Source organism: Talaromyces proteolyticus (assembly GCF_021365285.1).
Source record: "Talaromyces proteolyticus strain PMI_201 chromosome Unknown BGW36scaffold_4, whole genome shotgun sequence".
In the NCBI taxonomy this organism is placed as follows: domain Eukaryota; kingdom Fungi; phylum Ascomycota; class Eurotiomycetes; order Eurotiales; family Trichocomaceae; genus Talaromyces; species Talaromyces proteolyticus.
Window position 1 is genome coordinate 2,781,577 of NW_025764280.1, and position 22,898 is coordinate 2,804,474.

The following is a 22,898-nucleotide window of genomic DNA, read 5'->3' on the forward strand; positions in this document are numbered from 1 at the left end:
TTTTCAAGTTTCTCGCCGGCTGACCGAGAAGGGAAGGCAAAGTCATCAGGATTAGAGTGAACGAGGTATACGAGCCCTCCCTAGATCAACACTAATCTAGCATTATCTACGGGCGACCCCCAAGATGACCAAATTTGATCTGATATAAACGTGTAATCCATTATTATGTTCAAACTTTTGTCATATTAGTGTAATCTAGTTTGCAGATAGCGGGTTGCAGTGAAGTAAGTAATGTAAAGACAAGCTTCTCACTTACATAACAAGTGGTAGCCGCTAACAGGTTATGATTCATATGTCCGCGTATTGGTTGGCTAGAACCGTCGATCACGTGTAGTGCAAATGTTCTTCATTTTATATTTCAAGGCTTTCCTCTGCAAACTGCCACATGCGCCGTTTTTCGATGGCCGTTTCCTTAATTATTGCTTCGAGCCAGTGCAATATAATAACATAGTTGGTACAGTCGAGTCGGGCTCCTACTATTTCCATGAGGGGGGTGATATTAACAAGGTCTAGGGGATTGCGACTGAAGCAAGAATAAGCAGATTATTGGATATGCATAATTATTGTTTTGTACGCAATTAGCAGATGATATTGCATCTCGAAAACTAAGATGAGATTCACGCAATTACCTTTAAAACTTGACGCGGTTATACAGAGCAGAGCGGCTAACAAACTTCGGGGAATTCTTCTCATTTTACTCGACTCCGTTACTATTGACTTGATGTGATCTAGCTGTGTATGAGTCGTGTTGTGGAAGATGCGAATAATGATGTATGTAAGAGAAGGCTTGAGAGGCTGTCACAGCCAAGCCACCGCCTTTTAGGAAAATAAAAGAGAATTTGCCTCCCATGTGATTTTATGATTTGAGAAAGAACAATGATATCAATAATAATAAGGGTCAGCTACTAAATGATTTCCGAATTTAGCATAGTTCCTAACATATCAGTCAAAGCTTGTAAAAGCTTAGGCTACAGGCAAGGAACTGGGTACGTAAGGCGGCACTTTTGACTGGCGAACCCAAAACAAGCTTCCGTCCGATCACAGCCACTGCGGGCCAACACGCTGCATACCCGATTAGGAAACAAGTTACGGGCTCATTGCACTAGTTGAGGCCTGTTGTGCTCCCCTGTCAAGCTTACTACTCTGATTATGTAGAGTTGCCGCTGGGAGTGAAAAATTGCTGCTATTATTAGCGTAGCGATGTGTAATCAACTTTTACGACTCACAGCTGTAATCTGCGAAATCAACTTATATAAGAGCCCGCCGCTCCCTGATCGCAAATAATTTTCTCCATTCAAAATAATTTTTGGCAACCTAGAGAGCAAAGAGGCTTTATAATCATGTACTGTTTGACGAGAAGATACCAGCTGTGTATTCTTTCAATACTGGCTGCCAACGCTTTGGCAGGTGCTTCTGAGAACCCAAATATTCTGCACCTGGAGCCAACCACACTCTACAATCTCCCTGCCAATTTCAATGGAAACTCTTCTCAATCGTTTCTTCAAACCAATGGCCTCTTCAACGACACAGCTGAAGAGGCCGTGTCTCAAATGTTGAAGCCATTCATTGCCTATGACGACGAGTTTGCCAGTCTCCTCGCTACCGACGCTACCCTAGAACTCATCTACAACCGTTCCGACAACAACCCAGTGGCAGACGAAATGGGAATTTGGGTGTGGGACCATAACCAGGTGTGGATGTCTTCACATAGCATAGACAGTGTCAGCTACACCTATATTCTGGATTTGAACGACCATACCGTTAAAATGCTAGATGTGTCGTCAAATGGTATTCCAATTCTCAATCCTAACGGCGGTGGATACTTCAATGGGAAAGTATATATTGCTGGAGATGGCAATACCACTATTCCGCCAGCGATTTACGAGGTTGACCCAGTCACCCATGAAGCGCAGGTGGTCGTGGATAGCTATTTCGGACTGCGATTCAACGGGCCAAACGATCTGACCTGGGCAAGGAGAGGAGACAGGTCATGGTTATTTTTCACAGATGACCCACTGAGTTATTACTATAGCAAAGGTGAATATCCCACGATTCCAGATGCCACATGGCGTTGGGATCCTCAGGAGAAGACCTTACTTCCTGTGATCGATCGAACTGATATTAACGTCCCCAACGGTATCCGGGTAAACAAAGAAAGCACGAAACTATATGTCACTGACACGCCAGACCCAGCTTTTACTGGGAATGGAGTTAAAGCGGTGTCTTCGTCGACGGAACTATTTCTTGGTAGTGCAAGCACCGCAATCTACGTGTTCGATCTCAACGAGGACGGTATCCCGCACAACAAGCGTTTATTTGGCATTGCACAACGTGGGATTCCGGATGGCATGCATGTTGATGATGACGGTCGCGTCTGGACAGGAGAGCAAGATGGGATTGTAGTTCGTGGTCCGTCTGGCAAAGTCCTCGGCATGATAAATGCACTTGCGATTCAGGGAGAGCAAGTCCTCGATTCTGATGCAGAGCCTTTGCAAAACTTTGCTTTGGCAGGAGACAAAATTATTGTGTTCGCATTCACTAAGATCTACCAGGTCCGACTGAGTCGTTCAATTGTGAGAAACATGACTTGAAGAAGACACAAAGGGGAGTAACTTTATACATTACTAGACAGCTGCACGTATATATTAGCTATGTCAAATTTTAATCCTGCTATTTAATTCTGTGTAGTACACAATAATTTCTGAATAAAATCACTGCAAATGCCAGCTCACATGCGGATAGACAAAAACTCTAGGCCTGGAACCATATGCAGCACATATCACTTTATTCTGAGTTATTCTCTACTTGCATCATCCAGAGAGCCCTAAAGGACTAAGAAGCTTAATCTCAGTGAGATCATATGAGCTGTAGACTTTCATCGTCTTCATCCTTCAATACACAAGGTTAATGCCAATCAAAGTCTAAACCTGAATTATTGTAACCATTGATCCGTCACGTCACACTATATGGAGTGCCGTTCAGTCAACATCGGGAGTGAGGGTCATTAAGTGATGAAGTATTGTATATTGTATCTCACAAGGGAATGTGGGACATGTGTAGGCGTTTCTGCTTGAGTCCAATGCCCTACATTGAAAAATGAAGTTGTTTCGCCAAAGGACAATAGTGGCTGAGCACAGCGGTAAAGATTTAACAGTCAAATACGCCGCAATATAGCAGAATGTTGTTCCTCAATCACTCAAGAACGCCGATGAGGAGGGTTTTGAGGTCAGGTTTAGATCTTCCCTGACGGAAAAGAGCCAACAGTTGGGGCGAGAACTAACAATATTATTCGTCAACTTTTTTGTTGCCGCGTATTTAGTAGCCAAACATCTTTAAGTTTTCCAGCAAGGTCTGTCCAATACACTCGGCTCTGATTTGATGCTATTAATAGCTCACCTTTTTCGAGCCGCAGCTGTAACATTATTATTATTACGTCCTGCTTCCTACATTTTCGCAGTCGACCGACTCTAGACATGGTATCGCCAATCACCAGCGGTGTTTGCCCGCCTGGTCTACGGAGTTGGGCACAAAAAGTCGTGAGAATATGGTGCCAGCTACTTTCTTTAGTTGTTATTTTTGACTTTATCAATACAAATTACTATAAAATCATTCATAAGACATTATATATTGACCAATTAAAATTAAAATATTATATGTCAATTTTTAGGTTTTTCATAAAAGGGTGTATTCAATGCATGGCTAAGCTAATAAAATATTATATTATGCGCTCAATAGTAAAGCTAGCGTATTAGTGAACTTAGCGCTTCGCACGGCTTTTTATTCCCACCTCCGTACCCTTTACTGGTCAATGAGAAGGCAGAGCCTCTTCTCGACCTTGGATCTCAAACTGTTACGGGTTAGTTCGAAATTGGCTGAAGAGATGGCCGGGCCCAAGGCTAGTGACCATGAGGGCAATCCCTCAGCCTCATCTTTTCCTTTTCTCCCTCTGGGGCTAGAAGAAAAAATCCAGTCACCGTGGTTTCTCATGCGAATACCATCACCTGGTAGGCTATTTCCCTCACTTTGATTCTAATAAACATTGTTAGCTAACTGTTCTATAGAACCACCACTCCCACAATCCAGCCCCGGGGCGCATGCCCAACATGACCTCCGCGCGCGATAATCTCGGCCCCCTAATAACCCCTTTCACCTACCCTTCGGCTTGCGCCTATGCTATCCTGGATTGTTCAACATGCTCTGACGCCTGGCAAGGGCAAACGTGCAGCGATAATGGAAACGTGGGTGATTCGCAGGATGACCCTGACTGCTGGCCTCCGCGTATCAATGGAAACCTTTTGACATCTCCCCCCTTTATGGGCGGTGGGTTTTACTCTCCAGGCATTTCGTGTCCGGTCGGATACACATCTGCGTGCTCGGCAACAGGTGGAGGACATACAGGCTATTCGTTTCAATATAATTTGCTCGACGCTGAGACTGCTATAGGGTGTTGTCCAAGGTATCGACCACAGACTACAATATGGAGGTAGAGACACTAATCTTCAACAGTGGATACACTTGTGGCTACATATCCGCAGGCGTCGATGCCAGTGTCCAGACCTGCGTTTCTACAGTATCCACTGGGCAATTTTCAGCGATTCAATGCTACGGTTCAACAAGCGTCTTAACCCAGCAGACTGTACCCACTACTGTTGCTGCATCTGTCACTGCCACCGCGTCCGACGCGAGCTCAGATGTCATTATTCAGACCATGACAATCAAAGCCCCTCTTTTCCAGATCATTTACAAGTCCAGCGACCTGCCGAAATCCACATCAACAACAATACCCACATCAACCATAATGACAGCTCCTACAATAAAAGCGCCGACGTCACAGCCAGATACTTCCTTGTCGACCGGCGCAAAAGCTGGAATTGGCGTTGGTGCTGCTGTAGGAGGGCTGATACTCATCGGAGCCGCCATATTCTTGCTTTTTTTGAGACGAAAAAGGCCGCGAAAACAATTTCATCCGGCCGATGATCAACCCTATGAATTAGTAGCAGATGGACTCAAGGCTGAACTTCCAGGCCATGTAGCCCCGGTAGAGATGGATGCGTCGAAACCTCGTCTGCCGCCTGCTGAGCTTGGTTGAGCTGGTTGCAAACTTATATTTAGAAGGGAGAGTCGATTAAGAGACTCTTAAGAATATGCATAACCCCCTTGGTCCACGCTAAAATTATTTCTGTAAATAATGATATCTTAATGTCTGATTTATTCAATCAAGGGGTTTCACCATATAATGGAATGTTGTTACTATGTAGCAGCTGGTCAGAAGCGGAGAATCTCGTTGACGATCAAATTTCTATCAACAGTGGTGGCTTCTGAATGAGAAGGAAGAATATCATCCGCTGTGCTAAACCTATCCAAGAACACGAACCGTAGCACTAGCTGTTCTGGTGTGAACTTAGACCATGGGGCGATTAGTATGGTAATTCGTAGAAAACGATATGGTGTTCGTGGGAATAATCAGGGGTTAGATTGCAGGAATCAATGCTGGATCTCTGGACCTACGAACTTCATTTGCAGGAACTTCATGTCAATTTCTGAGAATGTGTGGGCCATTTACAGCAATATAGTATTTCCTGAGACTAGATAATTTGTTGATATGAAGCGAGGTACAGATGGCTGTTTTACCCTTACCATCATTCATCCGCGTAGCTATAGCTATGGATAGCCTCCTGATCAGCTTCACGACCGCGATAAACGGCTATTCACATACAGTTTAGCCTTGGACCAGCCTCTTTAAATTTAGGTCTCCAGGAGTTCATTTTGTGCATCGCCTGGGCATGGAGTAGAAACACAAAAACGTTTTATGCTGTAGGGGATGCTATAGACCCTGAACTCCACGTATCCTATGGCTAACACTTAGGCAACAAGGTATTTTTTCTACTAAAGCTGTCTATGAAACTCGTTGGTGCAAAATTAGATTGGTTAAAGTTGCCCATAAGGTATCAAACACACCCACGTTGAAGCTGTGTAAAAATAACTTATAGGAGGGACGTCATTTATTGAGGACTGCTCAATTAACCATTGAACTTAAACATCTCACTTAGCATAAATAAATCTATTTTACAAATAGATGAACTGTAGACTTTCGTGGTCTTGATCCTTCACCTGGACTAGCAAAGAGCTCTTCTTTGCTAGTTGCTGAAAACGATGCCCTGTACATAAATTGTGTTCGTCGAGCTTGTAGAGTATCGTCTTCGTCCTTCACCTGCACGGCGTGATCTTCACTCTTCACTTGGACCGAGTTATCACCTCTATCCGAATCACCATCCTCGTCGGAATTGTCAAGGCCATCCTCATCCATAGCATAGTCCGAGTGAGAGTCAGGGGCGCTAGACTGCATGTCATCTTCCTCTATATCTGAAGCAGCACTGACTAGCTCGGGCTTGATATCAGAGTTAGAATCTATGGCGATCTCGACCTTAATATTCTTCGGTCTCTCTTTCGCTGACAACGAACGAGACAGAGTGTCGGGGACTGTTAAGGTTAAGAGTGTCTTCTTGCAGCGTGACTCTATTATCACATCAGGTGATGACGCATTGCGTTGGCTCAAAGAGGGTTGTGCCGTATTAATTGGTCTAGGCGACGGTGATAATTGAAGGACATCAAATGCTAGTACAGAGGACTGGCTGCTGAAGGATGACGCATTCGTAGGCACATTTCAAGCAGGTTTTAACAGTGTGGGTTTGTTTTTATGATAGATATTGATCAATTGGCTTACTTTAGTAACATAAGGTACTCTGCCTGCTGCTGTCAGCCATCTTGAATGTAGATCGAGGGCTGTCAGACCAAAGGGAGACGGGAGGAAGGCCAGGCACAGATACAATACCGGCTAGTAACAGCCGAGTCCGGGACGTGACCCAGTAACATTCATGAATATTGATTGGATAGTGTCATCTTAAAAGCGGGGTCCCACCATATAGCGGTAATATCCGTGAATCGATCAAAACAGATCTATATTTCCTTAACTATGTGCTACTGTAGCGCACATTTATCTAGATAATGTGTAAATATAAGATAATGGTTAGAAATGAATAAATCAATTGGTATTATCTAGATATGTCCTGAATGTTCCTGCTGGTCGCTTATTACTGTCTCTGTTCCAGTGTGGAAATAGTACTATTAACTCTTATCATCTCTGGATTGAAAATACTTCCTAACCTCCGGATATGGCAATGCGGTAGTTGTAATCTCTTTATTACCAAACTCGTAACTCATCCTACGTTTTTCACATTGATCCTGAACTGAATTCTACATTATGAATTGCTGAAGTGGCACATTGTAGACATAGTCGCAAAACCATTCTGGCGTTAGGAAATGCAGATCACATATAACGTCGCCGCACCAATCGAAGATCGCATTTGACCTCTAAAAATAAAATACAGCCCTAAGAGAAACGATAGTATACATCCCAAGAAATCTGTTTGCTGTTCATCACACATTGAGCATAATAATTTGGACACATCCGTTCTATGTTAAAAAAATATTCTGAGAACTAGCTGACAGCCTGAACTCCATTGGCAATGGCGGCTGTATTCGCATTGGGCAGTGCATCCTGCGTTTGTTGTGCTTGAATAACGTGTGCTCGCCACTTGGAAAGGATTTTACCGGCTGCTGGACGAGCTTCCTCGTCTGGAGTTCATCAATGCGTTAGTTTTCTTGTACGTAATGGTGGATGCAGGGGAACTCACGGGTTTTGTAGATTTCCTCCAAGGCGTCTAAACAGATTTCTCTTGCAGGAGGCCGTAGCATAATGAGATAGCTAAAAATGATTAGACTTGGTTTTGATAATTTTAGTTTTGAAAATCAGAAACTTACTGTAAAGTCTGGACACATAAATTAACACGCTCAGGATCCCGAGCGAGAGTCTGTACGCGGCCGATGATCGGCGCCGTAACCTCTGGAATCTCGCTTAGGAATCGAATCAGGACTTTGTTATCTCTGGCGTCAAGATACGGCAGGATACCACCTAGAAGGCGTAGTACCCAAGAATCGTAATGTAGAGGCACCGTCACTGCTTCACCATCCTCCGACGATGCTGATGCGGCTTTCATTTGTTGCCTGTCATTGTACCACTCCTCATTAAGCCATGTAATGCCGATATTAATCCTAGATCGAAAGTCTTCAAGAATATGACGATACAGAAGTTCACGAATATGCGTTGCTATCGTAGGTGAACCGTCCATATTTCGGATTTCGCCTGAAGCAGCTTCTAAGCCAGCGGGAGCTCGCGTTGCCATACGAACAAGCATGATAACCCATGCTTCTTTTGTGTCGAGAGAGCCTCCAGCGAGACGTGCGAACCCCTTCCGTTCTGACTGGTTGCTTGCACCCTTGGCAACTGGCTTGGAAGGCGCGGCAACCATCATTTCAAAGACACGTTCAGCAGCGGCACGACCGACTTCTCCCGCTTCGTTTTCAGTCATAGGAGGTGGCTTGGGGAGTTTGAATGGGCCCAATTCGGGTTCAAGACCGAAAATCGCTGCTGTGATATCTTCTTTTTCTTCTTCGGGTACATCTTCTGGCTGATATTCAGGCTCGTAATCGTCCTCCTCCTCTTCAGCCGCTGCTTGACTTTTGGCTTGTTCCACTGCAAGAGTCTGATACCGAGTTCGAATAGCCTAAAAAGATTAGCTTATATCCGAAATTTAGATAGATAAACTTACCTCTGTCGCCTGCACTAAGGCATTGGCATCGACTCTTCCAAGTACGGCCACGGCAATTTTGACAATCAGTTCAGGCGGAAGTTGTTTCACATCAAAGGAAGACAGTCCCAAATCCTCAGTAAGAGTATATAGTTGGGCATAACTATTAGGGCCTGCCGGCATAGGGGGTATTTTGAGCTGAGGTGGTGTATCGACGCCTAGTTTTGCTCTCTTCGCATTATCAAGACCGTCCGTCGGTTCTACAGGAAGGGCACGTTTGCGGGAAGACTCGTCGAAGACCTCAAGGCAGTTCTGCGTAAGCCGTTCAATGTACTGTTGCATTCTTCCAGCCATTGGATGATTGTGGTTCCTACGAAAAATATAGTTAGTACGACATGACTAAAGGCCATCGATGAGTATCCACCTTTTTAGAATGTTAATTAGAACGGCACGAGTTGTACGCTCCATAGATTTGATCTTCACTCGCATAGTCGGAGTAAAAGGTCCATTCCCTGTCTTTATAGGATTGAAATTAAGAATTGTCTCGAGTATCTTGCTTGCAATACTGGGCCGAGTTCGGAGCATAATCGCCAGACAATTCAAAGTCGCATTCACTAGTATTGCATCACTAATTCAAGTCAGCTAAGTTCCCATGTGTAGAAGTATATCACATACTCTGAATTGTCTTGAAGGACTGTTAAAAGTCGATCTAACAAGCCTGATGCCTCCGCTTCTAGATTGGGTATGATGAGTATAGGGTGGGTTCGAGGAACGATAGCGATAGATGTCTCGTTTCTTTCCGGCCGCTGGAAAAGTTGTCAATACAGAGCTTTAAGCTAAGACAGAAGACAGAATGTACCCTTGGATCTGCTATAGGGCCGGGAGTTTGAATGTGGACAACCTTCTGCAAAAACTTTATGCAGCACACCCTAACTGGATGCGGTGCAGAGTCCATCCTTTTGAGTATGCTATGCTTGATTTCGGTCATCTGCTCCCATAATATTTTATCGTCTGGATGGCGAATGCTAAGAAAACAAAGTTAGAAGCTAGAACAAGGAACAAGCTACTAGGGTTGATGGGCGACATTTTACGATATACTATAAGGAAAGATTGATCACCTACATATGCCTGAAGACAAACGGATATAAGCTTGCCGCAATCTGGATGACGTTTTGAACCACTACCGCATCTTCCGCATTATTATCGAGAAGCTCTCGCACGGTTGGAAGAACGGTTGCGGCGAGTTCCTCTTTCTGCGTCGTGGCCAGTGCTGGATTTGCGAAAGTCTCTGCTAGAAATTCCGAGCCCCATCGTCGTAGCTCCAGTCGCGAATTGACTCCGATAATAGGGAGGATGCCTTGCACAACCTGGGGGTAGAGCGCAGCGTCGGACAGCACCAGGTTTCGCGCTGCCTGGAGCTGGTGTAGTTGGTCTTTGAGGTTGACTTGAGCCATTGTGGCTCGTCGTCGATGATAGCTGCAGGAGCCACTACAATTAGGCCAAGTGTCGTCCGACTATGCAGATGTAGATGGGGAAATAAATGGAGGGTTGTCCGTTGACGGCATACAAGTCGGACACGCGGGTCAAATGAGTTGGAGTTTCTTTGTCGCGTGAGAAGTCGCAAAATAGAACGGGATAAGGAAAATCACGGCATAATCGAGATCGCAAGTTGAAGCAATTTTGAAATTTAATAGTGGGACTGAAAATAACGAGAGGAACGAAAAACCGAAGTCATTCCTCGTCTGTCGCGAGTGAAGCAGTCCTGGCTTGAAGCTTGTCAGGCTAGCAACACGCAAATGAGGCGGACGATCGGCCAATCAGGATTTCCAGCACCGCCACACCTCTGTGAGCAACTAGTACTAGAGAAGTACGTAATACAAAGTAGCAATCCCTAGATCTGAAATATACGGTATTCAACAACTACAAAAGCTAAAAGAAATTGAATTATTCTCATCAACGTATGGGCGATTGTAGCAGTGAATCGGGTTGCCGATAAACAGTAAAAGTCGGGCTCAGCCACACCACATGATGCCAAGACATGTGGCTTATCCCGTTCTTCTCCGATTTCTCCATATCAAATTATCAACTCCAGACCTCACCTGTTGATTCCTTCAGCCAAAAGCGAATCCTCGAGGGCATTGAGCCAAGGCTGAAAATGCCGTCCGGAATGTACGTCTTGATCCGTCTACTCAGCAATGCAGTTTGTGTACCATCCGGATTGTACTGATATGTCTGCAACAGCTTCAATTCAAGTTATTACGGCAAAGACTATCGTGCCGGGGCTGCCCTGCTTCGAGCTCGGCGGCCGTATCTAGTTAGAAATGCTTTGACAGGGCTAGGGCTTTGTGTATTCACTGTTGGAGTTTGTACGTTCTTCCCTTTCCATTTCCAAAGTGAAAGCGAATGCCTGGTGTTTCAAGAACAAGAATCACTTTCAGCTAACGCGGATATCTCTACATAGATGCCTTTACGATTCGTGCCGTGGGTCAAGAGGATTTTTCTGATGTCGTTGTTCCCGAAGCATCGACAGTAAACAGTCAACAACAAAAGTAGATTCGTGCTTTTTGACTGATGGCGATGTACGATACTTCAATCCTTCGAAATACCCTCATGTCTACTTCTTATGTATTCTATCCCGAATTGGAGTTTGAGAACTGGAATCAATGTTGGCATGACTCAGAGCCTGTGTGTTGTTTGGCCCCGGAATTATTATGTCCCTGCATATACGTCTTGTGTAGATACAATTATGTCAGACTTTACGTGCAAGGTCCATTGTCTACTACGTTGACACAGATCATGGTCGGGAAGACTGGTCTCTATGGATAGATTCGGATGGTGATCTACTCGAACCTGTATAAACCAAGCACAGAGCCAAGGGGAAATTGTGCCCAAGGCTTATTACTGCTCACACGAAACGAATATAGAACTCTCCTGGTGCTATTTATTTTATTGGTATATTATTTTAAAGTGAAATTATCTTCAATAAAACTATGTGTATTGAACATGAAAGGTATACATATAGTTTTATTCAACAGCGCTGGAACTCACACCTTGCTGTTGCATTTGTAAATCAAAGTGAGTAAAAAACAGACCCAATCCGTATCTCGTATATACACAAATAAGCACAAATAATAGGAGAGTGCTGTTCGTATTTATTGTGACGACCCTTGACAAAGTTCGTGCATGCCATGCGATATTATGCGTTGAGAGTTTCTCCATGTCACGCCGCAAGACTCCCTCGAAAACCATGTTCATCAAAAACAAGCCCGTCTTTCCGTTTTCTAAGCTTGAATAACAGCAGTGAATTATCGTTAATATGTGCTAAAAAGAAAAAGAACATTGCAGGGCAAGAACCTCTGTCAGTATCGATGTTGGTAACATACAACTTCAGACAGAAGAAAGATAATGCAACAAAAATGAATAAGAAGAAACCATAGCAGTTGGTATAAAGCTAATGATGGCAGGAGGAATAAAATATAATTGTGGTTGTTTTATGTCACCGCGCAATCATTCGGCTTGATCCAGATCCAGTAACGAGTCCGGCGGAGGAGTGAATGCCGCCCAGCGGCTTGCTTGATAATGGAGGTGACGTCTCTTGCTTCGATGAACCGAATAGCCCAAACCGAGTCGGCGGCGAGAATCCCGAATTCCGCGTCGCATCGTGCCTCGTGTTCTCAACAGATTGTTTTTGGTTCGGGTACGATTTACGTACATCGAGCGGCGACGAACTTTGTGATCGGAATCCCGTCTTTCTGCCTGAATTATCGTGATCAATACTGTTGAAAGGAGCTGCGCCGAATGGCCTGTTCTCTTGCTCCACACCGTATGGCGTATTTGCCGTTGAAGAATTAGCCGCCGATGCGTTGTCCGCTATCGTCGAGGCGGATCCATTTGGTGCGTGGATATCAACAACTCGCTTCTGGGATGCTGGAGTCGTGAAGGAAGCCATGTTCGACATGAAAGACTGTCTGTTTGTCTGCGCGATCTGGGGATTGCCCCAAGTAGAGACCTCCTGGAAGCTCTCTTCGGCTGTATTGTAGCGGGGTAGCCCTGCGGATATAGTCCCACGGATGGAACCAGTACCTTGTGGCATGACTGGTCGATGTTCAATGGAGATCTATTCATTTTAATTAGTTTTTGCACACCGCCAATATTCAAAAGTCGGAAAACTTACTCCCATCTTCTCCAAATCTTCATCGATCTCAGCGATACGGGCAGCAGATAAAGATGGTGCTGCTGGGAAGCCGACATACTTTGCGACTCCTGCCATTACTGACACCTCTTGGTTGTATGCTGCTTGCTGTGAAATTTGCTGCGACCGCCTTGTAGGGAAGGGAATATAATGATGTGCGCCAAGCTCTTCTGTTTTGAAACGGTCATGTTGGATGGCGTAAAAATGTTTACTGACAGCAGTAGAATGCCTTTCCCGAGTATCCCGAACACGTTGGAAAAACGTGCTATGAGTCTGAGCACGGTCGGCCAAACTCCGGCTCAAGAGTGATTGGAGGCGATATTGAAACAGCGTGCGTTCATACTTGATTTTGGTATCTCGGTGGCGTCGGACACACTCCAACTGCCGAAGTAGCTCTGGATGCGTTGGCTCTGAACTGGTAAGCTGTTCCAATTCTTGATCAACCCTCGCTATCTTCTCATCATATATCCTGTTCGAGGTCAGTATAAAATCCCCTAATCGATGGTTGTGCTTAAGCTTACTTATCGCGCAAGGTTGAAAATTCTTTCTCCAGAATACCTAAGGCGTCGATAGCTGCAACTTTCCTAGCCACTTTTCGACGTTAGACACAACATCATGCAACGGAATTGTATAAACGTACTCTCTTCCTCGGACTTGGCAGTAGCTTCGGCATCATCAGCATCGTCTCCCGCCTCACCAGTTTCCTCATCCTCTTGTAACTGGTCTTCGGTGCCTTCAACGATGCTGTCACCGTTTTCCATATCCTCATCGGCATCTTTCGCTTTCCTCCCTCTTCGTTTCCCTCTTTTGCCTTTCTTTCCTCGAGTTGCAACAGCTGGGACATCGAGATCTTGCGCATCCTCAAGTGGGGTGCCTTTTCTTGAGATCTCGTGCTTGCTAGCGTCTTCGGTGCCTTCGTGGGACAATGGCGTCTCTATGGGGAGTTCATCACCAATTTCACTCTTCAAAGACCCACGTCGCTTTCGTAAGGGCTCATTATCGCCAAGATCTGCTTCGACGTCTGCTGATAGAAGGCGCTTGCGCTTCTTACCAGCCACATCAGGAGGCGTGGGTAGTTTCTCAGGATCATCTCCGGCGGCGATACCCGTTTCGTCTTCTTCCTCATTCTCGTCATCTTCGTCCTCCTCTTCATCACCCATGACACCATTTTCATTTGACAACTGTCTTGCCTTGCTCGGAGTTTCATCCATTTCATGCTCATCGTCATCGGCCTCGTCGTACGTGGTAGATTGCGCTAATTTGCTAGGGCTACTTTCGAAGCGATTTGTTGAGCTCAGATTGATGTTCCTCAAGTTACGAGGATGACGAGGAGAGTCTTCTAATCGTTCGGTTTCAGCTTCAGAGTCTGCTTCGGCCAATGCACTCTCTTGCGCATGCAGTGGCTCATTGTCGAAGAGTTCGTTTTCCGAAACATCGTCTATTTCACTCAAGCTGCTGGATCGATCATCGTCTCCCAATGGATCATCAATGAACATACTGGCGTCGGGGCCGGACGTAGCAGAATCAACAGCAGATGTTGACTGCACGACGGGCTCGGCGCTTTCGATTACATCCATCATAAGTATGGAGAGAAAGCCTGGCAGCTAGTAATGTAAAAGTGAGGTATAAAAGGGCGGATTGTCAAGAACTTGACAATCCGAGCGCTGATCGTGCTGAGGTTGAGGGATGGCTAGAAAAAGAGAATTGTCAACTAGATTCATGCACATTTTCTTCTACAGTAAAAAAATTCAGAAAAAGCTGCAAAACAAAGAAAAGTGAAATGCAACAACAAACTTCAAGGGGAATATTTAGTCAATAAAGCTCAGTGATTGTGCTCTTGTGGTCTTAAATATTCCCAACCGTCTGCAAGACTTTTGCAAGCAACGGCGATCCTCAGCTAAGCGACAATGGAACCCCAGGGAGAAGTATAGAGTGATCGCAAAAAATATAATTGAGCTATAAACGTACCGTATAGTAGCGCGCAGCGTGCGATTCTATGAGGTTGCTTATGTGGCGTCAGGAAAGAGTATTTCTCACACCGTTCAGCGCCCCCGCCGACACTGGTCTTCACCGACACGCAGAGACCTCCACACGAAGATATCAATGAATCGGAACGAGAAGTAATGCGTCGACGATGGGCGATGGCGGCACTAATAGCGAAAGGCGTACGGACTGTGCGAAATGAGCAGGGCCAGCTGAACGACAGTGGTCAACATTGGAGGTCGCAAGTCGAGGGAGCTCCCGAAGGCGGAGAAAGACGGCGCAGAGATGGGGAGCAAGCAAGCGCAGAGCGAGCGAAAAGGTAGACGGCGGTCAAATGGTGGGCAGAATAGTATATGATATAGAAGGACTACCGTAGGGGAGGCTCGTTCGTCTAAGAGATCAAGCTGGCCAGCATTCTGTACAGGTCAGAAGGTGCGGCAGAGTTGGTCAGTCCCTGTGCCGGCGATTTGGGGGAGCGACACCACCTTGCCCGGGGCGGTGTTTTTCTGCCGCTGATGCGCCGGCCTATCGACGCGGCCCATGACCTATCCGGGGCAATCAGCGCGTCGCCCAGCCAATGAGAATCGTGGTATTTCTTTACCGCCCTCGGCTGGCGACTACACGTGACTTAAACCCGGATGCGGCTGCTCGTCACGCTGAAAGCTCTGCCAGCAAAAATAACATAAGAGTACGTTAATAGTACACTCGATTTACGGGAAGAATTCTGAATAGCAAATATTTGGCTTCTAGTTGTGAGGTTCAATTTACAGTAACCAATGCCAATGCTCTACATGGCCCTCACTCGGTCTCTGAAGCGAGTATTTCGCAAGACGGATGCCAAATCCCTACCAGCGTCGTAATTCAGCGCGACTAATTTTGTCGTCGTTTTAGATAGTGAGGAGAATAATATATTGTTACAAGCATTCATTTGCGTTTGACCCCTGGATTTCACACGCAAGACGCTTGCAGAAGGCAGGCGATGACGGAGGATTCTTATCGACAGTCACGTGCCGATAAGATAACGAAGCTTCCCACGCCAAGCACTGCAATAATTTCTGCCGCGAAAAAAGTTTGGACAATCACGGCACACCCGTCGCTCTTTCATTTATTGCATTTCCACAGAGCCCAACTTGCCTTCGATAGAGTATCCTGGCCCTCGAGATTCAGTTCTGAATAGCCATCATGGGGAAAAAATCTAAGAGCAAGTCTACCGAGTCCAATGCTGCAGAAGTCGTAGCCAATGGGGAGGGTATCGCAACATCCATCCTGACCAGTGATGCACCGTTTGATCCATTGCTGGCTTCTCTATTCGAGAAAAGCGTACTTTACTCTACCATAATCTATCACCTTCATTGATGCTAAAGCTTTCTAGGCCGGACCAGTGCAAGCCCCGTCCATACAATACACCGAATTAGCTTCCCGTCCTTCTAAATCCAAAGCCACGAAGACGAGGCTTGAAGATGATGAATCAGATAATGAACAAGAGTCCGGCAATGAAGAAGAAAATAGCGATCAAGAAATGCAGGATCCAGACCAAAGTGATGAGGAATCCCTCGCGGATTCCCACACTGATCCATCCACAGACGCGCGTACGAGCCGAAAACGCAAGCGAGGTGCGGCAGATAATCTCGAAGATGTCTATATGCAAAAGATGGCCCGCGAAGAGCGGAAAGAAGAAGCCAAACGCCGGGCGGCCCAAGAAAAGAAGCGCAAGGCTAACGATTCTGATGAAAGTAATGGTCCATCAGAGAATGATGCGTCCTCGGACGAGGAAAACAGCCCCGCACCTGTACACGAAGCTCTATCTGGAGAACGTGAAGCCCAAGAACTCGACAAATCAAGCCGTACGGTCTTCTTAGCTAATGTCTCAAATTCTGCTATTACTTCCAAGTCGGCTAAGAGAACACTCATGAAGCATCTATCATCTTTCCTATCTACTCTGCCAAACTCTGACATCCCTCACAAACTGGAATCAATTCGTTTCCGCTCTACTGCTTATGGAACTAAGTTAGGGGTTCCTCGACGTGCGGCCTTTGCGAATAAGGAGGTCAAGGATTCGACCACGTCTAGCACCAATGCCTACGCCGTTTACTCTACAAAGGCTGCCGCCCAGAAAGCTCCAGGTGCTTTGAATGGCACTGTTGTGCTTGATCGCCACCTGCGGGTTGACAGTGTTGCTCATCCGTCTAAGACAGACAACAAACGCTGTGTGTTTGTTGGGAATCTCGATTTCGTTGATATTGAAAACGATCCCAATGAAGAAGGCGAAACTCCCAAAAAGAAGAACACAACACCGGCAGATATTGAGGAAGGCTTATGGCGTACATTCAATGCTCATACAGGAACTGGCGGCCAGAAAAATGCTGGCGGTGGGAATGTGGAGTCAGTTCGAGTGGTACGTGACCAGGCGACTCGTGTTGGCAAAGGCTTTGCCTATGTTCAATTCTACGATTCTACCTGTCTCGAAGCAGCGTTGCTCTTGGATGGCAAGAAATTTCCCCCATTACTGCCTCGCAAACTACGTGTTGTACGAGCCAAAAAGGTGACCAAGAAACACGACGTGGATCGACGCAGTCGTGCCCGAGGTGACGGCGCTCGCGACACTCTTGGTGGTCGAGCTAATAAGCTTTTTGGACGAGCTGGTGCAGCCAAGGTCCGAAATAGCGATGGTAGCACGCCATTTATTTTTGAGGGTCAGCGTGCAGTCGAAGGGGCCGGTCAACTCAAGGTCAGAGCCAAATCTCGTGGGTTGAAAAAGAAGAATCGCAGCTCTCGGCGTGCTGCGGCATATCGTGCTTCTGGGGGGAACCGTCACAGGTCGTAGAAAAATGAGCTATTTGGATTTACGAAGATACGCTTGTGTATGAAAACCCGCAAAGCAGCCATTCATTGTACATTCAATATCAATCCAATCATAGTCCGACAGATTCTAACTCATCGATGTAATGGGTAAAATCAATACATACTCGTCACGTGCTTCTACAGTTCTAATGTGATTGGTCGACAAGCTATCTAGAAAACGTGACAGCCCCACTGCCAGTCACGTCGACGTCATGCTTCAGGCGATCAATAATTGGCATCAGGCAACACTCTATTATTGACATTGATGCATACCCGTATTTACTGACCTTATCCAACTGAAATATATCCTTTCATTCATACATTCGATTATAAAAACATCTGTGTGACCTCGTGCCAGACTCAACCTGACTGTAATTACATCAGCCTTTTATAATTCCCGACAAACCGATTCTTTTTTGATATAACCACGAGTGTGGATTCCCCATAATAACAATAATCATTGGCTCTATCGAGTCTTCAACCTTTACCCCCTTCCACTTTTGCCTCCCTGGTCTCGGCTATTCTACAAGGGGCGAATGGTTCCATTCATTGAAATAGCACTTCTCACTGCACTCTTTTGTCTCCTACACTATATTAATAGCGCTATAATGCACCGCTCCCCCTTCTCCCGTTTTCCACGCCGTGGCGGTACACCATTGCCGGCTCACCGCGAGCCAAAGACAAGTAGTCGAATCAGCGGATCCGCCTCGGCGGCTGACCCCAAAGCTAATCCTGGCGACGAGAAACGCGAGTTCTACCCCAGCATCGAAGATGTAGTCAATATCCGTGATTTACTACACCGGTTAGGCCTAAAGAGACAGGCCATTCCGAATGAAATTGTCGATATGATCATCGATGAAGCTGAGTACTGGCCAAGTGTGGTGACGACATTGGAGACGACACCGTACGTGGTGAGGTCCGATGAGGATCGGGAATGCTTAAGAACTCCACCGCTGTGTTTTAGTTTAGAGGAGGGCAGCAAGGTTCGTCTACACATCTTTCTAAGGAAGAATGTATGGGGTTATAGAGCTAATTGGTGATGTAGGAAAATGAGTCATCAGGGAAGGAAGAACAGCCGCAGACTTTATTACACAGAGGCATTCATCCGTGTCGAAAAATAGTTTTTGATATCACTTCCCATGACCAAGGCTGGGGTGGCGATGCAAGTCATCGTGGAACATACCGAGGCTCATATACTTGGTTTGACGCATATATCGTTCCCTCCAATCACAAACACAGCGCGAATGAAAATAAAGAAGACCAAAACCCAGACACTGCAGACGCAGAAAAAGAGGACCGAGGAGAATTGGAACCGTGGAACCCAAGGCCAATGATTCCGGAGCCTAGAAAACTCCAAGTCAATCGCACTGCAACTCAAGATTCTACCAAACATCAAATTGTGTGGAAATACAATGATGATATTGATCCAAAATCTTCCGAGGCAGACAGGATTGAGGAAGAGGAAGGCCGTGGTAGGAAAACTTTGGACGGCCAAGCAGTGCGGAACATGAATGTTGGTGACCAAGTCGTTGTATGGATACGAGCGCGATTTCCGGGGTGGCAGAATAATCTTGAAAGTATGTCGGTGAGAGTCTTTTGGGCTACTTAGGTAGTGTCTCAGACAATTTCTGGTCCAGGTTCGATCAAATCAACCGAGCAAATACGGTGTCAACTCAAATCTTCCTCAATGTATGCGTACATGGCTAAATTTAGAATATTTCTTTTTCAGTCATATTCGCTTGTGAAATAATAAATGTTCAAAATGAGTCCAGGGCCCTGTCTCTTAAGACCTCTGTTTTCCATATACCAATGGTAGCAGAGCACCTACGGTTGAAACTTCTAAGACGGCGTCAGTTAAATGCTGTCAACGAATATTTCATACCACAGTGTAGGAATTAGGAACTTTTAAGGATCAATGAGCTCAAGTGCTATTGATATCAAGAATTGTAGTATGTCACAACGTACTAGGTACAACTACTTACTGAATTGGTTAACCTGTCATTACGAGTATGCAAATGCAACTGTCAAAGGAAACTTGGGCCACACTTGCTATGCTGCAGCCGGTTATTTCCGGTTAATTAATTGTATATCTAATTTTTTACTTTAGAACATAGTGCGATATTAGAAATTTTCAACCTGGAATAGAATTCAAGGCATAACATTTTCGTTCTCATATTCTACTACGCTGAATTTACATATCAATGAATTTCTGTTGCCATTGCCTGGAATGTCTCAAAAGTATTGGAAAACTTGAAAAACTTTTCAACTTCCAGGCATCGAGGACTAACTTGGCAATGCGGCTCGTATTACACGAGAATAATCATGAACAAAGAATATCGAGTAAATAAATACTTCGTGAGATAGCATAGACTTCTATTGATTTCATCTTGCTCATCACCCCGACTCCAAATCAGCAAAGTGACTGAGAAGACAATTGGTACACCTTGAAAGAATAGAATTCTATTTGCGACTTAGAGTTCATTAAGAGAATACATACAACCGAAAAAATGGGTGTCAGCTAATTCGCCATCACCCAAACACCATAAATCGTGATCTTACTGACATGGATTTATAAAGTATATGTCCCCTGACACCGAATCTCTGTACGAAAAAATCGACGAGGAAAAAACTTCCGAATCCGTCTTTGAACTCTGGTGTTGCTGCTTCTCGGGTAGATAGGGACGTTTTCTCGCGCCATCTCGAGTTCGATGACACGGACGATATTTAGATTTCTTCAATATCCAAGCCAAAGAGATATTTTAATAGAAAATTATCATAATTAAAGAACTTGCTGTTGCTCTGTTCCAGCTAAACCGATTCACTGGCCCGGAATGGCTTGGCGTGTACAAAAACGGAAACTCGTGGATAATCAGCCCTAACCCAGACGTCAACTCGTACGATCTAATCAACAGCTTCACCCGTAGACTTTGTATAAATAGTAATATAAACGTGTAAGCTGTCGGTGATGCATTTTAACTCAAGAATGATCTAAAACTCTATCTCTGTCTCGGATGCTCATCCATCTCTATACACTCATGCTCTACCGACCATTCTCTAGTCTGCCGAATCGTCATGTTTTGAATGTGAGAGTTGCTCGTTGAATCACAACGCTCATCCCCGCTCCTCATAAACGCAAGAGAGGCCCCTGTAGAGATATGGGCTTCGTGGTGATATGTGTCTTCGAAGGAACTGCTGTTTGGATTTGGCAATCGGGCATTCTGGTCTGACCCAGCGGGATTGTTTATTGTATTCAACGCCGACCTCTTATAATAATAATGATTGCTACCACCACTCGATAGGCCTTGACCCCATCCTGTATTAAATGCTATAACGAAGGGCTTCACGCACGGTATCGTTGCTGCCATGATGCTGTAATGAAGGAGGAATTGGCTGAGAATGACAAGATCCGCACTTTCGAGGCTCGGGTCAAAGCTTTCCCAAACCTTTTCTAGATAGTACAGCCGTATCACACATATGGGTATTATACTATGTGTATATTAGCCATAGCTTTTATGATATTTAGGAATGGAGTCATGACACACAGTAAGCGACACCCAAAGGATCCCACAACTATTGCTTTGCCTGTCCACCTCATATGAAGATTCCAAACAAGAGACACGCTCATGACAAACAAAGCAATTTCAATCAATAGATCAAAAGCAGCAATAATCTGCCAGCGAAGTGTCTTGGAAAAAGGTCAAAAGGGTTGTTCTCGATACTGACATCAGAAGGACGCCCGAATACTCACTGGAGCATCACATTGCTTATCAAAGAACCATGGGTCACTCATATTGCATTGCAGCGACATAGCAAGAGCTGAAGCAATTATCCATAGAAATATAACCGTTAGAACCGTGTTGCAGATTCGCACAAACGCCTTATCGCTATGGATCCGCCGAAGCAAGAACAGGATGGATGTTTTGGCTGCACAATGGCCTATAATCAAGAGTAGGTTGGCGATGTATGCATCCTAGAACAGGATTTAGTTAGTACAAGACCGGAAGAAATTCACTTTAACAACCTTTTGTGAGCTCCTCAGTTCAATGGGACTGAGCAATTCGTTTGTTTTTCCTAACCCATTCCCAACAGCTCTAAGCGTAACCCCAACCTGAGCAACACCTACCGCCTGGGAGATTTGTGAGTAGAGGCTTTAGATCAAACGTTTCTTTGTCCTCACTGTTCCAACCCCGGCAAAAAGGTCGTCCCATTTGCATGATCCAGTAATCCATATTCTAGTATATAGTCGAATACAGAAGCACAGTATCATCCATGACATCAACACAGTCGCTGTGATTACAATCAACCCTCTCCGATCGGTTGAATCGATGACATAGGCTCGATTCCCGTCGTGCTCAGACATAATGTGAAATGATCCTTGTCAACATTATCTCAAGTGTAAAGCCATGTTCATTGCCTTCTTGCTTCCCGAGGAATCGCAAATCTTTTGCTAGAGATGATGCGAATAACTTTGAGCGGTATTTGACATTTCATACGAATAACATCCATAAACAAGGGATTCTCAGACAAAGTTTATTAATATGAAAGTTTTATTTCAGATGTATTGCTTCGATTATTTCCCAAACATAACTTGAAAAAGGCTTTGCAACAGCGCCGCATGCTCGGGAAATCCTTAGGGAAGGGACTGAATAGAAATTGAATTAGCGCTACTAATATGCAATACTTGGCTGAGTAAAAACCAGAATCAGGAATGTTTCTGGCTTGATGGAGTTGAATTATACGCCTCCTCACTGCGTGGGAGCTGCAAGGCGCTTCGACACGAAAAGGTCACACATTCCCCCCTTGCATCAGCCAACACACTATTGCACCTTGATAGATATTCCGAGTCAGGTTTTGAGACGTGCTGTTAGTTTCAAGAATACAGATTCATTTGCTACTTATTAACAATGTGTGGGGGTTTTCAAGAGAAATATCTAGTGATTCATCTGTATGTTCCCTTAGAAGGCTATCGTACTATCTGCATTGGAAAATGCGTCTGTTCCCAACGAAAGAGGAACATGTAAGGAGACCGCCCACTATGCTCTAGCCGAGGTACTCCTCTAGCTTACTGTGGTTTTGTAAACTTTAGGAAAATCTTATCTGTCAAATATGTGTATTTGAAACAATGTCACGATGATTATTTGATCGAGTGGTTGCTTGTCGGTATTCGGTAGGGGCAGGCAGACCATTTGGCTGGCCTCGAATCTAATTATTACAGAGATAATTCAGCGCATTAA

General features: G+C 45.1%; 7 protein-coding genes across 7 annotated transcripts; 4 read left to right on the forward strand and 3 right to left on the reverse strand.

Moving 5' to 3' along the window:
• The first annotated feature begins 1,302 nt into the window (after nt 1–1,302).
• BGW36DRAFT_460139 (uncharacterized protein) lies at nt 1,303–5,358 on the forward strand. Its single transcript, XM_046222083.1, has 3 exons — nt 1,303–2,573; nt 4,062–4,456; nt 4,507–5,358. The coding sequence occupies exons 1-3, from the start codon at nt 1,341–1,343 to the stop codon at nt 5,087–5,089; spliced, it is 2,211 nt and encodes a 736-aa protein (XP_046074788.1). The 5' UTR covers nt 1,303–1,340; the 3' UTR covers nt 5,090–5,358.
• Nucleotides 5,359–7,217: 1,859 nt separating this feature from the next.
• Nucleotides 7,218–10,576, reverse strand: BGW36DRAFT_375547 (putative mRNA cleavage and polyadenylation specificity factor complex subunit). Its single transcript, XM_046215781.1, has 8 exons — nt 9,771–10,576; nt 9,508–9,673; nt 9,324–9,454; nt 9,073–9,276; nt 8,670–9,018; nt 7,822–8,624; nt 7,695–7,765; nt 7,218–7,635 (listed from the first exon to the last, which is right to left on the reverse strand). Exons 1-8 carry the CDS (start codon nt 10,100–10,102, stop codon nt 7,499–7,501), a joined length of 2,193 nt encoding a protein of 730 aa, XP_046074789.1. The 5' UTR covers nt 10,103–10,576; the 3' UTR covers nt 7,218–7,498.
• On the forward strand, nt 10,556–11,601 carry BGW36DRAFT_375548 (uncharacterized protein). The gene is made up of 3 exons (XM_046215782.1): nt 10,556–10,817; nt 10,890–11,014; nt 11,110–11,601. The coding sequence occupies exons 1-3, from the start codon at nt 10,687–10,689 to the stop codon at nt 11,199–11,201; spliced, it is 348 nt and encodes a 115-aa protein (XP_046074790.1). The 5' UTR covers nt 10,556–10,686; the 3' UTR covers nt 11,202–11,601.
• A 513-nt stretch (nt 11,602–12,114) lies between these two features.
• On the reverse strand, nt 12,115–14,830 carry BGW36DRAFT_140393 (Sds3-like-domain-containing protein). Its single transcript, XM_046209435.1, has 5 exons — nt 14,809–14,830; nt 13,481–14,530; nt 13,362–13,431; nt 12,823–13,309; nt 12,115–12,765 (listed from the first exon to the last, which is right to left on the reverse strand). Exons 2-5 carry the CDS (start codon nt 14,418–14,420, stop codon nt 12,145–12,147), a joined length of 2,118 nt encoding a protein of 705 aa, XP_046074791.1. The 5' UTR covers nt 14,421–14,530; nt 14,809–14,830; the 3' UTR covers nt 12,115–12,144.
• Nucleotides 14,831–16,005: 1,175 nt separating this feature from the next.
• BGW36DRAFT_425882 (putative RNA binding protein) lies at nt 16,006–17,647 on the forward strand (the record flags this gene model as incomplete). Its single annotated transcript, XM_046220177.1, has 2 exons — nt 16,006–16,143; nt 16,196–17,647. The coding sequence occupies 2 exons, from the start codon at nt 16,006–16,008 to the stop codon at nt 17,645–17,647; spliced, it is 1,590 nt and encodes a 529-aa protein (XP_046074792.1).
• Nucleotides 17,648–18,272: 625 nt separating this feature from the next.
• Nucleotides 18,273–19,273, forward strand: BGW36DRAFT_357716 (uncharacterized protein; the record flags this gene model as incomplete). Its single annotated transcript, XM_046213903.1, has 2 exons — nt 18,273–18,647; nt 18,710–19,273. 2 exons carry the CDS (start codon nt 18,273–18,275, stop codon nt 19,271–19,273), a joined length of 939 nt encoding a protein of 312 aa, XP_046074793.1.
• Nucleotides 19,274–20,660: 1,387 nt separating this feature from the next.
• Nucleotides 20,661–22,024, reverse strand: BGW36DRAFT_425884 (uncharacterized protein; the record flags this gene model as incomplete). The annotated part of the gene is made up of 5 exons (XM_046220178.1): nt 20,661–21,150; nt 21,207–21,349; nt 21,413–21,634; nt 21,677–21,790; nt 21,842–22,024. 5 exons carry the CDS (start codon nt 22,022–22,024, stop codon nt 20,661–20,663), a joined length of 1,152 nt encoding a protein of 383 aa, XP_046074794.1.
• Nucleotides 22,025–22,898: the final 874 nt, after the last annotated feature.